Source organism: Phyllopteryx taeniolatus, chromosome 21 (assembly GCF_024500385.1).
Source record: "Phyllopteryx taeniolatus isolate TA_2022b chromosome 21, UOR_Ptae_1.2, whole genome shotgun sequence".
NCBI classification, from domain to species: Eukaryota; Metazoa; Chordata; class Actinopteri; order Syngnathiformes; family Syngnathidae; genus Phyllopteryx; species Phyllopteryx taeniolatus.
Genome location: NC_084522.1, coordinates 13,652,617 through 13,666,099, shown reverse-complemented (window position 1 = coordinate 13,666,099; position 13,483 = coordinate 13,652,617). Strand labels below are relative to the sequence as shown.

At 40.7% G+C, this 13,483-nt stretch overlaps 1 protein-coding gene across 4 annotated transcripts in view; it reads left to right on the top strand.

The window, feature by feature from the left end:
• The window catches only part of rbms3 (RNA binding motif, single stranded interacting protein), a 398,433-nt gene that overhangs the window by 131,802 nt on the left and 253,148 nt on the right, over positions 1-13,483 (top strand). For 3 of the 4 annotated variants that reach the window (XM_061760185.1, XM_061760183.1, XM_061760186.1), the window contains one exon: positions 10,704-10,861. In XM_061760185.1, the coding sequence (XP_061616169.1) occupies positions 10,731-10,861 (131 nt within the window). In that variant the 5' untranslated portion in view covers positions 10,704-10,730. The remainder of the gene's footprint in view (positions 1-10,703; positions 10,862-13,483) is intronic. The other variant, XM_061760184.1, reaches the window with a different exon arrangement.

The window sequence follows — 13,483 nt, the reverse complement described above, 5'->3', positions numbered from 1 at the left end:
TGTGATATTGACTGCGAAGACTTGAGCTGATGCTAGTGCTGTGCAAGGTCTCGCGGGCTCTCCTATAAATCACGGCCAATTACAAAGCTGATGCGCAGTCCACTTTCCTAGAGCTCTAACTGTACAGAGAGGAAGGGGCGAAATGGAAGCCACATCACAGCTTTTACACCCGTCACTGGAATGATACCTTTTTTTGTGTACTCAAGTCTAATTTCCACATTTGATTATGATGATGACGAGAATGAAGGAATCGATTCAAAACTCCTTACTTCATCCATCTGTTTCTATTCTGCATGTGCTCTTTAGGGTGAGGCGATATACACACAGTATATACATGGATCTCGTTTGATGTGTTCCTGACGCACAAAAATAACGACGGGCCCAAAAAGCTTTGTGACTGTGCGTCCGCTGACGCAAACACATTGCTTACCTACTTATGAGTGCAAGGCTCGAATTAAGCGGTCTCGCATCGCAGTTTCCGGGTCAAAATTCGTATTTTGCGCATCAGAAAACACATTGAAAAGCAAAACTGCAAACCAGGTTTGCCATGGAGACGGTCGCGAAGACGGAAGACGGAAGACGGAAGACGGCAGTGGCGTATATGACCTTACGTCACCGATGCGTGGAGAAGTGAAGCGTTCCACTCAGAAGCCCCAAGACAGCGGTTGCAAAATGCTAAGCCTCGTTGAGAAGATAGAGAGACAAAAGACAAATGACGAAAGTGTGGTCACATTTCATAGTGAAATGCAAGCCGAGCACCCATTCCGTGGAACACGGACCTTTCTCTCCACTGAGTATGACGCTGTGTCGCGGGACCCGAGAGACGAACGTGAAACACAAATCCATGAGCTTAACGTTAGTCTACTTTACTAACATAACGTTAGCGCTGCGGGCTGTGGAGTGTCTCTTTTAGTAATGAGTACCGTCAAATGTGTGTCTTTTTTTTTTTGTTTTCAACGTGACAAGTACAGTATAATGCAACCATAACGGTACATAGAGTGTGCTTTTTGCTCAATGTAGTTGCTGTGTGACATATGGCCAATTTGATGATCTGTAAGTGGCAAAACCTTGAGTGAAGAAGGTGCAGAGAGGAGTAAGAGTAAAAAGGATCGTCATCATTTACCCAAACCGACGAGGGTTTTGGTGAAGAGAGATGAAGGAAATATTTCTCTCTCTCTCTCTCTCTCTCTCTCTCGAAGTTTCTTCATTTTAGTTTAAGCAAATTGAACACTTCCAAATCTTGTAGGAGAACAAAGAATATTTGTCTTATTCCTAGTCAGCTGGTCTAGGCTCATATATGCACAGCCATGAACCTAATGTATTAATATGTCACAAAATGCTAAGTGAAGATGCACAAAGGCTGTTAAGTGGGAGGTTCCCACTGGGAGCCCTGATTAAAAGTGCATATAATATGGGAAACCCCATTATGAACCAAAATAAATATTGTACAAATAGTATAAAAGATTAACTCACATAGTCCTCATAGTACTTCAGCCATCTGTTTTCTATTCTGCATGTGCTCTTTAGGGTGAGGCGATATCACGTTACTTTGTTTTCACGAATAGTGTGACAACCTTTGATAACAAATGGTATGATTGACAATAAAAGTTTTCTTTTTAAACTATAGATTTTGCTGAATTGGATGTCAGATATAATGGCATTGTTTTAGCCTTGTGCATGCTTTCCACATGCCTAATTTAGCGAGCGAGCAATGCAAGGGAGCTTTGGAACTTTTGTCACGTACTCAGAAATGTTCATGAGCGTGTTAAGTGACTATAATAAATCTAGTGTACTGTATGTATGTATGTATGTATGTATGTTTGTATATTCACAGGGCCACATGAGGAAATATTGCATTTTCTTTTAAAAAGCGTTCTAAGTGATGTACAAGCCTGGACCAGTTGTATATATTGTTTTATTTGCATGTTCATGTGTTCCCATCATGTATATATACACAATACTAAAAAGAAAAATGCTACTAAGAGAAGACAGATCTAAAGTGAAACAGTTCGTAGTTTACTCCACAGCCTGAAATTCACGTCTTTTTAACATCCTTGTCACACAAGTGCAAAAATAAGTTTATAGTAAAAAAAAAAACACTCTACCTTAACTTTAATAACAAGTGACGACACATATTGCGATGCTGTATTTTTACCGCTTTGCATGTGAGTCTTACCAGCTCGAGTTCGGGCTGGTCCTCAGTTTATGCTGTTGCATTTTTCTTGCTCCAGTGCATACATAGCACATACATACAATGTATTCCAATTCTTGAATAATAGTACAGTAACAACATAAAAACATGTCAACGAATTAAGCACTCACCCTTGGAGGGGGATTTCTTAACCTGTTGATACCCTGCTTGTAGTAACACAAGGTCTTATCACAAAATCAATGTCTTGATGCTGAACCCTGTAAAATGTTCTACCAAAGGCAAAGCAATGGAAAAAACTGCTATTCTTTATGTATGCATGTCCCATGAGAACTTGTTGCACCGACATGCATTCCTAATGCCAGGTGAGTCTTTTTTTTGTTTTTTTTCCTTTAACCTTTGATAACCTTGCTCTTTGCCTCGCACCCAGCAATGTAAGTAATGGGCTGGACTTGATCGTCACTGCCTCATTGTGTAAGATTTCAGCTTCTGACCTTAAAAAATGAAAGCAAATCAATAGGGCGGGACACATGAATTCCAAAGCCCAGGATGCAAGCCAAGACTGGAGCCTCGGGAGGAAGAGGAGGAGGCGGAGGAGGGCCGAGGGTATTAGTGGGGCTAAAACAAAGAAAGCGTGAGAACGAGGCAAAAGCTTTCAATTAACCTTCAGCACCGACAGCCACTTTGTGCGGAGTCTGCGGTTTACGTGCTGTTACGTTTGTGTCACGCAGCATGTTGTATAATATTATGACTATAATATGAGCAACAGCGGACAAGATATACTCGCGAACACAAGGTGAAAGCAACAGGGACACATTACGCATGCTAACATGATTGCATGCACCTTAAGTTTTACACTCACGCCTTTTTCTGTACTCTTGAGTTAAAAACAGTTTACAAGTAATGTACTTTAAAACTGGCTGGCGGTGACCTCATCACGCTTCTAATTATTTGACTGCCGTGTTGCTGTGTGATTGCACACACAATGTTGCAGCTCTATCCCGCTTTGCTGGGTTTTATATAAAAGCCAAAGGCAAATAAATGTGGGGTCTTCTGTTATAGCTTTGATGTATTCATTTTGCAGGAGACACTGCATGCAGTATTCATACAAGTGATTCAAAATCATTGCTTATGTACTACCCCTCTGAAATTAGCCACTAAGGGATTACAACCTGTTAAACAGATATTTAACTATGACTAACAGATTGTTGACATTTGAGTCCAATTGTTTTCATCAGAAATTGGTGAGAGAAATGCAAAGAGCAACATAACCGGGGGCGGCGGATTTTATTTGTTCATATATAATATAAAACCGTCTGTATGGCGGCAGACAAACACGAAAGAAATACACAGTGCTAAGATTGGAGGCCATTGGGTTCATTATATTTTCTTATGTTGGAAATATGAAATGTTACTTTTTGTATGCTGAAGTGAAATGTTGTGGAAGCAACAAAATGAAAAAGAAATGGAAATTAAAGGACAGGTTTTGTCAGGGACTTCCAGGTCAAAAGCTGTCGGAATACACTATTTGCGAGCCTTCATATGTCGGCGGATAAATGCTGTAGGCACGCTGCAGCTGCGTTATCGTCTGGAAGCAGTAGGGCGTATTGTACAGGAATACAATGATAGTGCAGTGGTTTGTGTCCTGGAGCCAGTAATATTGGAGCAGGGAGTTTCCTGCCTAGAAACTATGAGGGAAACCTAATAACGCGTCACAGCTGTGTGAAAATTATTTGTATCAGAATGCTTTAGTTAAAACTGTATGATCACATACCATCATAATGTGGAATTTATTTTGTTTTGTAATATATGAAGATATTTTGTTAATATAGTCAGCCAGCGCTGCGAGGAATGCAAAGTTATCAATGTCCTTTTTCATCATGTTTTTGAGATTGTAGGGTGAAAGCTGCAGCTGGCTACTAGTGTGGACTAAATGGGTGGCAGCAATGGGAAAATGAAATGCCAGTATCTTAAGGGGAATAGCCCCTCAGCAACATACTGAGAAAAAACAAAATAGAACTATGAACTTGTTCAGTTTTGGAAAGGAGAACTTAGTTCAAAATTATGAACTCTGTACTAAACTTTCCCAATACAGGTTGTGACAACATTGCTTTTCTGTCCTCTGGCTAAAACTTGATGATCTTGCATAAAAGTCCAATATTTCCAAACCAATGCAATGTTGAGATTGGGAAAAGTAATAAGAAAACATGCTAATATAGTTCTTTGACTAAATTTGAATACAACGACTATCTGATTACAAAGGTTAAGCATTTAGAATTTGTTTTGTTGCCGACTACTGAGGATGAATGCTTGTCTCAAGACCAATTTAAATGTGTGTTATGAATTGATATTAGGATGATTGTTTTTGGATAAGTTTCTTAAATAAACACAATTATTTAAATACATGTATATTGTTTTATAGGATGAGGCTAATGATCAGATCGCGTACTGTATGCAAAGTGAAATAGGCATTGAACCATAACTTTTAAACTTCATTCCTCAACGTGATGGCTTTGAAGTTCATTGGACCTTGTCGTATTTCTCCGTTATCACTTGACGTTAAAATGTTGGTCCAATATGTGTGTTTGTGTTTGTGTGTGTGTGTGTGCTTGTGGCCAGCCCTGTGAGTAGCTAGCTATTAGTTCCACTTAGCTCAGCATGGTAATTGGGCGTCCACCGATGGACGCGGCTCCCTCTTCATGCTCAGTGGACCCCGGCACTTTTTCTGAGGACTTGCAGGCGACACGCTGGCATGGCGCACTCGCTTAAAATAGCGCATCAAATCAGCCACGCTCCAGCGACCGCTGCTAACATGTGGGGAAGAATGGAGAGCTAATGGTGTGTGAATTTGGTGTGTGTGTGTGTGTAAGGAACTCGGTGGGTTACTAAGGTTCTCTCTGCAGAGGTCAACGGGTTAACTTGGCTAACTAGAGGTGATATTTAGTCATGTGGACTCTCTCCCCACTTTTTCTCTCCTGTTGCCATTCATCATTCTAGAGCGGGGTTTCTTTCTGAGTATCTTCTTACCCGGTTGTTCTTCTTTCATCACTCTTTTGCTCTTTTCCGCCTCTGCCCACCCGGTCTCGGTTCTCCCTCGGTGTCAGCGTGTGCAGTGTTCTTGCTTTATACTGTAGATAAAAATAGCAGTGAACAGGAAAACCTCACTCGTGTACCATACATCAACGCTAACAGCACAAGCCCATCAAGAGAGGGATTGCATATTCATTGCATTTTGGAAGATGGAGGTCGTATCAAAATGAGGTGTTTACCTTGGGATATATATTAAATAGTCTTTAGAAGATTCCCACATCGAGATGTTACCGTGGCAGCGTAATGGATTGGTTTTGTGGCTATGATGAATGAGCAGTGGCGCTCATTTATAACAACAGTGGAACCTCAAAAGCTGAAAACAATTCTATATTTTTTGTGGACGAATGTGGTTCTAAAGTCAAGGGCCTTACCCGCTGTCATGCATCTTGTCACATGACATCCTCAGTTCAATGTGCAGGAAGTATGTTTATTCTTCTTCGGCTTTATTGTGCTTTTTGTGGTACTATAGGTACCGGACATTTCACCGTTAGTTAGGTTCTGTTTATTGAGATGTACAATAAAAGATTTAAAAAAATAAAAAAAAATCTTCATAGAAAAAAGAAATAAAATAACTACCAGTCCAACAAAGTACTTCAAACATACAGCCTGGGTGGCCAAAGCCGGAGCTTTCCCCAATGGTACCATAGTAAACAACCCCTCGAATGTCATTTCACCAAGGCAGAGCAATTGAGAAAACAAGATAAATGACTTTGATGATGATTTTAGCCTTCTTCTCTACTGCTGTAATTTGAATGTAGGAAGTGTCAGTTGAAAAGACGTTATGTTAGGTAAAATTCTTCGAAGGGAAACAAAACGTTGGCCGTAATTTACATTTCAGCAGGGAAGTTAACTTAAAAATAAACGTAGTTGCAATTCAGACATAGTGATCATTGAGGGACTGGCTAATTAATTCAGGGGATATACTATATAGCATTGAATATTAATATAGCAATGAATGAAATGCCTTAACATTAGTCATGGTAGCACAGGCTAGCATTCCATAATTTGTAAATGATCCAACCATGAAGTGTTTTGGTAACTGATGTTGTTTGACTTACAATAAGTTAAGCTAAGGCAGCAAGGGTACTCAAATACAAATCCTAAAACGTTACTACGAATCTTCAGAGCCAAAGGTCCATTTACTGAGTTCGGTCAGACCACATGAGATAATACTGCAATATGCAAAATAAAATGTCCTTTCCATTAAAAACAACAAAAATACAAACTAAAATAAAATCCTTCCATCCATCCATTTTCTGAGCCACTTCTCCATAATAGGGTCGCGGGCGTGCTGGAGCCAATCCCAGCTATCATTGGGCAGGAGGCGTGGTACGCCCTGAACTGGTTGACAGCCAATCGCAGGGCCTAAAATAAAACGTCGTTTCAATTTTGGCATTAATTAAAATGATAGTTGTGTAAAACCAGATAAGATACCTGTCATGCATATAAAACAAATATATTGGAGGGCGGGGGGTTAAGAACACTTTTCTTTTTACATATGAATACAAAGAACAACAAGAAACAAGAAAAAATGCATTTCTGTCCTATTACCGTATTTTTCTTACCATAAGGTGCAAATCCTTTAATTTTCTCAAAAATCAACAGTGCGCCTTATAATCCGGTGAGCCTTATGTATTTATTCTGGTTGTGCTTACTGACCTCGAAACCATTTTATGTGGTAGACGTAATTGCTCAAAAATCTGTCAAAATGTACGACTAGTACGACTTTGGTAAGCTACGAAGCCGCACCGCTTGATGGATTATCAGAACATTGCGGCTACCGTCGTCAGGAGCCTCGCGGAGTAATACGTACTGTGCTTCGACATAATATTATGGTGTGTGTAAAAGGGAATTATCTGACTGTTTTGTTTCGCTTAATGCGCTTTGTAATCCGGTGCGCCTTATGTATGAAAATAGACCCGTTCATTGATATTCCGCCTTATAATTCGCTGTGCCTTATAGTCCGAAAAATACGGTACTCAGGGGCTTCACACAGTGACTGTGTGCCAATGCCGATTTTCACTGGGGACATTTAGCAGTTAATGTGGAACTTTCCATTTTCATGCAATCTAGGCTCCTTCAGGTGGCACAGTGTCAAAATGCGAACTTTTCAAAAAAATGAAAGTGAAAGTTACAAATTTCACTTGCAGCAGTGAACTCGATCTGAGGCTGTTTATTGGCGGTACTCTCAGCTGTTAGTGGAGGTATTCTGATCTGTTGCCAGTTGAGGTAAAGCGGGGCTGTCTTCATCTAAGTGTGTCGGTCAGAACACCACTTGGGGCCAGACTCTAAGGAAGTATGGTTACAAATTCTCTGAGGCAGATATTTGGGTTTTTCTGCTTTACTCCAGTTCTTATAATACGATTCCTCTTTCTTTGTGCATGTTTGTGTGTCGGTGGTTTTCTAAGAGAGAAAGAATAATGAAATACAGATTTTGGTAAGTGCACCAAAACATAGGATGAATAATAATAATAAAATGAGTGCACTTACAATTTTTATCCATCAAGAACCCTATCAAGTTAGCAACATTCATACAATTAACATAGCACTTCTTGTATTATGCTTCTATTGTGAAAGACTTCCAGTAACGGATTGCTGCTGACTTACTGTTCGATACATGGTCGCTTTCATCACAAAAAAATACTCTAATAACACATTTTGGTGTAACATTTGTGCTCAAAATTATTGACACAATCAGATTTTTTTTCTCAGACTGTCTGACATGAAATCCGACTAAACTTTTTAATTGATTTCTATTTGCTAAATGCCAGAATAGTGAGAGAAAGATCTTTTTAGACAAATATATCCTGTGTAGTAGACTATAGTCATGCTAAAAAATATTGCTACTCATTTTGTCATTGACGCACATAGCCCAACAAAACTTATAACATGCTATACTCCACCAAGTCGCACCCTCTCTAGTATGCTACTCTCCAGCCACTGTGATGTCACTGCCCATGCACAAGTCACGTCAGCTAGACTGCTCGATGAACTAATATATAACTAAACACAAAACAAATGTGCTTAAGGTATCTATATTAAAAAGACACATTATCCCTAAATGACTTTAGACAGGCGGCACGGTGGAGACTAGTTAGAGGGTCTGCGTCACAGTTCTGGGGACCGGGGTTCAAATCCGGGCCCCGCCTGTGTGGAGTTTGCATGTTCTCCCCGTGCCTGCGTGGGTTTTCTCCGGGCACTCCGGTTTCCTCCTTCATCCCCAAAACATGCATGGTAGGTTAATTGATGACTCTAAATTGCCCCTAGGTGTAAATGTGAATGGTTGTTTGTATGTGCCCTGCGATTGGCTGGCAACCAGTTGAGGGTGTACCCCGCCTCCTGCCCGATGATAGCTGGGTTAGGCTCCAGCACGCCCGCGACCCTCGTGAGGAGAAGCGGCTCAGAAAATGGATGGAAGGATGACTTTAGACATTTTCTACAGGCTGTCTGTGTATCGTTGACATATAGATAAATCCCGGTATACAGGAATAACAGTTCAGAGGCCACAGACATGGCCCACCTACTAATGGCCCATGTTCTACACTACAGTATTTCCCTGTTATCAAACTGAGGCAGCTTGAGCTGGGTTTTAGAAGTGACTACTATATGCCATCAGGCAGGCAATATTCTCTATGCTACTATTTATGACATCCACTTGATTTCATCTCCTCGTCCACAGTTTACGCTGGATTATTTTTCATTTAAGGAAATTTAAAAACCAAACTTTTTGGTTCTAAACACAAAAAGGTTTTTGTTACCATTTCCGTTCAGGTCCTGAAAATATCACGGCTGCTATTGTTTGCAAACATTACATAATGGTCTATTTTTATTCCAGATTCGACCACGGACGGGTATCAGTGATGGCAATCCAAAGATGAAAAATAATACAACAGGAAATTTAATTTTGTGTCTGAAGGTGGTACATGCTTCTGTCCTGGCTGCCCAGTATATTATGGTTAAGTCAACAATCGTACTATAACACTTACATGTGCTGCATAATGTTATCCCGACTAACTCACGTTCCAAACAAAGTTTCAGTTTTCCTTCTACAATATACCTTTGTCGCTCATCATCAAATGTTGAAAACATGTTTTGTTTTAACGTTTTATTTAACAGCATTTAACTTCTTTTTACTCTTGTGTAATAGTCAAGGACGTTTAAAAATGAAATATATCGAAGAGCTTTATCATGCAAACATTGATACCTTGTCAAACTGTGCAAGTCACACAGCATCAAAATTGTATTTCTTTTATTTTTTTTTTATCTTTTAAGAGAGTGACATTTCTATCAATTTGTACAGAACAGTTTAGTTCATTTCAGTGTGGTTCGTGTCAAACCCTGATCATGGTTTGTGTTCTCAGATTTGTGCTGGGAAGATCAGCGACTTAAATAGTGACATCATAGCACACCAGCAAGACAGTATGTCGTTTACCAGTGAACCTAAATGTGACACAATGTCCAGACAGTAGGAGACCTGTATGCATTATAGACGAATAAATGTTTTGCGAGTCTTTGTAAAAGTATAATAGTTGATGTAGCTCTTTTTTTATTGCATTTCATTATTCATCTATTCATCCTAGCTGACTTGTGCGAGACGTGATGGTACACCGTGGACTTGTTGCCAGTTATTCACGAGTAATGAGTTAATCACATCATTTTTGAATATTCCACTATCTTAACACGCATGTTTTTGGAATGTGGAAGGCAGCAAACCAATGCAAGCACTGTGCGAACATGCAAACTCCACACAGAGATTTACGCTCGGATCTCTTGTCCGAGAGGCAGCATGTCATTATATTGTGTAAATATGCAAATATGGCTGGTTGGTGTGTGTGTGTGTGTGTGTGTCTATGTGATTCATCTTATCATTATAGCACCTTCCACTCATTATGGAGAAGGCTTAATGTCATTTTTTTTTTCAGAGCCACTTATGTATGGCTGATACATCAGTCAGAATGTCATGACTTTGTCAGACACTGATCCTTTTGTCCTTCATGTAAGGATCTTATTTCAAAAACTTTTTTTCATCCTATTAATTAATCCATCCATCCATCCATCCATCCATTTCCTGAGCCGCTTCTCCTCACTAGGGTCGCGGGCGTGCTGGAGCCTATCCCAGCTGTCATCGGGCAGGGGGCGGGGTACACCCTGAACTGGTTGCCAGCCAATCGCAGGGCACATACAAACAAACAACCTTTCGCACTCACATTCACACCTACGGGCAATTTAGAGTTGTCAATTGACCTACCATGCATGTTTTTGGGATGTGGGAGGAAACCGAAGCGCCCGGAGAAAACCCACGCAGGCACGGGGAGAACATGCAAAGTCCACACAGGCGGAGCCGGGGATTGAACCCCGGTCCTCAGAACTGTGAGGCAGACGCTCTAACCAGTTCGTCCACCGTGCCGCCCTATTAATTCATATGATTATTTCAAATTGATCTTTTCTTCCCTTCTCTTCCCAGCAGCCCTATGCTCCACCCCCTCATCCCATGGCTCCTCCCAGCCCCAGCACCAACAGCTGCAGCCACGGAGCGGCAGAGCAGCTGAGTAAGACCAACCTGTACATCCGAGGCCTGCCACCTGGGACCACCGACCAGGACCTCATCAAGCTCTGTCAACCGTAAGTACTGGGAACATTTCCAATTCTACAGTACAGCATATACAGATACCTGTATGTACTGTATGTATATCTTCACGATGGTGTGTTACTTCCTGCTGTGATTTGCACTGCGGAGAATATGTACCAATGTAATGAAGTCACTAAAGTACAGTACACTTGCTTGTACACGTCTAATCTGATACAATACAATCATATTAATGCTCACCTTTGTTTGAGAATAAATTATTTGACATTCTGGTTTTTATTGTGGTTGACATTTACAGAACTGCACTACCTCATACTGAGATCTGATTCTATAATTGTGCTTATTTTATTCCACCACACGAGATACATTAGATTGTGCAGGAGTAGCCCATACAGTGGCCAGTAAGTGCATTAATGGAAATAATTGTGCTTAAATATTCTGTAATGACATCAACTTTAAATGATTCTAGATGTAAAAAAAAACAGAACAACAACAACAACAAAGAATTACATACGTATGTAAATAATTTGGCCATAAATCTTCAGTCAAACCTGAATGAAAAAGCATTCTATTCTGAGACTTAGACAGCCCCAAAATCGGTCCTAAGATTGGTCTAAAAACCAAGACCAATTGTGAGTACCACAACACTAATAAGGGGCTGTTTTACTAAGATGCCAAATAGTGGGCACTAAATTTTGTGTTCACTTCAACAGATTGTGCATGCTCTTGGTGGCCATGATCAGCATAATCGAGCAGTCTCGCTGACGTGACTTGTGCATGGACAGTGACATCACAGTGGCTGGAGAGTAGCATACTAGAGAGGGTGCGGCTTGGTGGAGTCAGTTTACTAACATTGCGATCTTTTACTGAGAATAATAAACCCAAATAGCGGTCACTAAATTGCATGTTCATTCACTCGAACGGATTACACTTAAAACTGGTGGAGACTGCGCCATTTAAGAGGATTTTTGCACTTTAGGTGGCTCTGATCATTTTCACCATGGAACATTTGGTAGAGCGCGAGCACTGAATTACATAAAATAATTGCTGCGATAATAATGTGTTAGTCAGCAACACATAAAAGTTGTTTCATTTAACTCAGGGGTGTCAGACATACGGCCCTTGGATTAGAACCGGCCCGCTAGGGGATACAATCTGGCCCACAGGATGAATTTGAAAGTGAAAAACTATAAAAGACATTGTGATGGTGAGGAGTAAGGATAATTTGGATAATTATTATGCTTCTGTAAGAAATTAAATTGTAATAATTTATAGTTTTTCATAAATTGATTGAATTGGTGCAATCTTGTATTTAACAGTTCCAAATACCTTAACTTAGTTTTGTGCCTTAAAATACAAGCACTGTGATCAGTTATATTGCACACACTATAAATGACAAATTGATGTAAAATATTCTCAAGAAATACAGCTACTGTAGGTCGAAGACAAAGGAGAGGTGGAAAGTGGGTTCTTAGGCAGAAAGAGAAGAGGAAAGCACAAAGCCAAGAGGGGGAAGGAGACTTGGTGGCGGAACCTCAGTACAGGAAGTACAGGAAATCATACAAGGAAAGAGGTTAGCAAAGTCGTGGGACACTGAGAGGACTGAGGAGAGGAGAAAGAAATACATGGAGAAGCAACGTAGGGCGAAGGTAGAGGTGGCAAAGGCCAAACAAAAGGCATATGATGACATGTATGCCAGGTTAGACACTAAAGAAGGATAAAAGGATCTATAGAGGTTGGCCAAACAGAGGGATAGAGATGAAGGAAGAGTAGAAGAGGCAAGTGTGGTGGACCAGGAAGCAGCAATGATTAGTAAGGGGGAAGTTACAAAGGCACTAAATAGGATGAAAAAATGGAAAGACAGTTGGTCCTGATGACATACCTGTGGAGGTATGGAAGCATCTAGGAGAGGTGGCTGTGGAGTTTTTGACCAGCTTGTTCAATAGAATTCTAGTGGGTGAGAAGATGCCTGAGGAATGGAGGAAAAGTGTGCTGGTGCTCATTTTTAAGAACAGGGGTGTCATTCGAACTGCTCTCAGTGCTAGAGGACTCTGCATCTTTTTGCACAATTTTTTTTGGTCAATGTCTTTATGTCTCCAAAGTGTTCTTTAAATTGACTGTCTGTTGTACTCCAACTACCGGAGACAAATTCCTTGTGTGTTTTGGACATACTTGGCAAATAAAGATGATTCTGATTCTGATGTGCAGAGCTGTGGGAACTATAGAGGAATAACGTTGATGAGCCACACAATGAAGTTATGGGAAAGAGTAGTGGAGGTTAGACTCAGGATCAAAGTGAGTATTTGTGAGCAACAGCATGGTTTCATGCCTAGAAAGAGTACCACAGATATATTATTTGCCTTGAGGGTGTTGCTGGACAAGTACAGTGAAGGTCAGAAGGATCTACATTGTGTCTTTCTAGATCTAGAGAAAGCCTATGACAGAGTACCCAGAGAGGAACTGGGGTACTGCATGTGGAAGTCTGGAGTGGCAGAGATGTTAGAATAGTACAGGACATGTATGAGGGCAGCAGAACAGTGGTGAGTTGTGCTGTAGGTGTGACAGAGGAGTTTAAGGTGAAGGTGGGACTGCATCAGGGATCACCCCCGAGCCCCTTCCTTTTTGCAATGGTGATGGATAGGCTGACAGATGAGGTT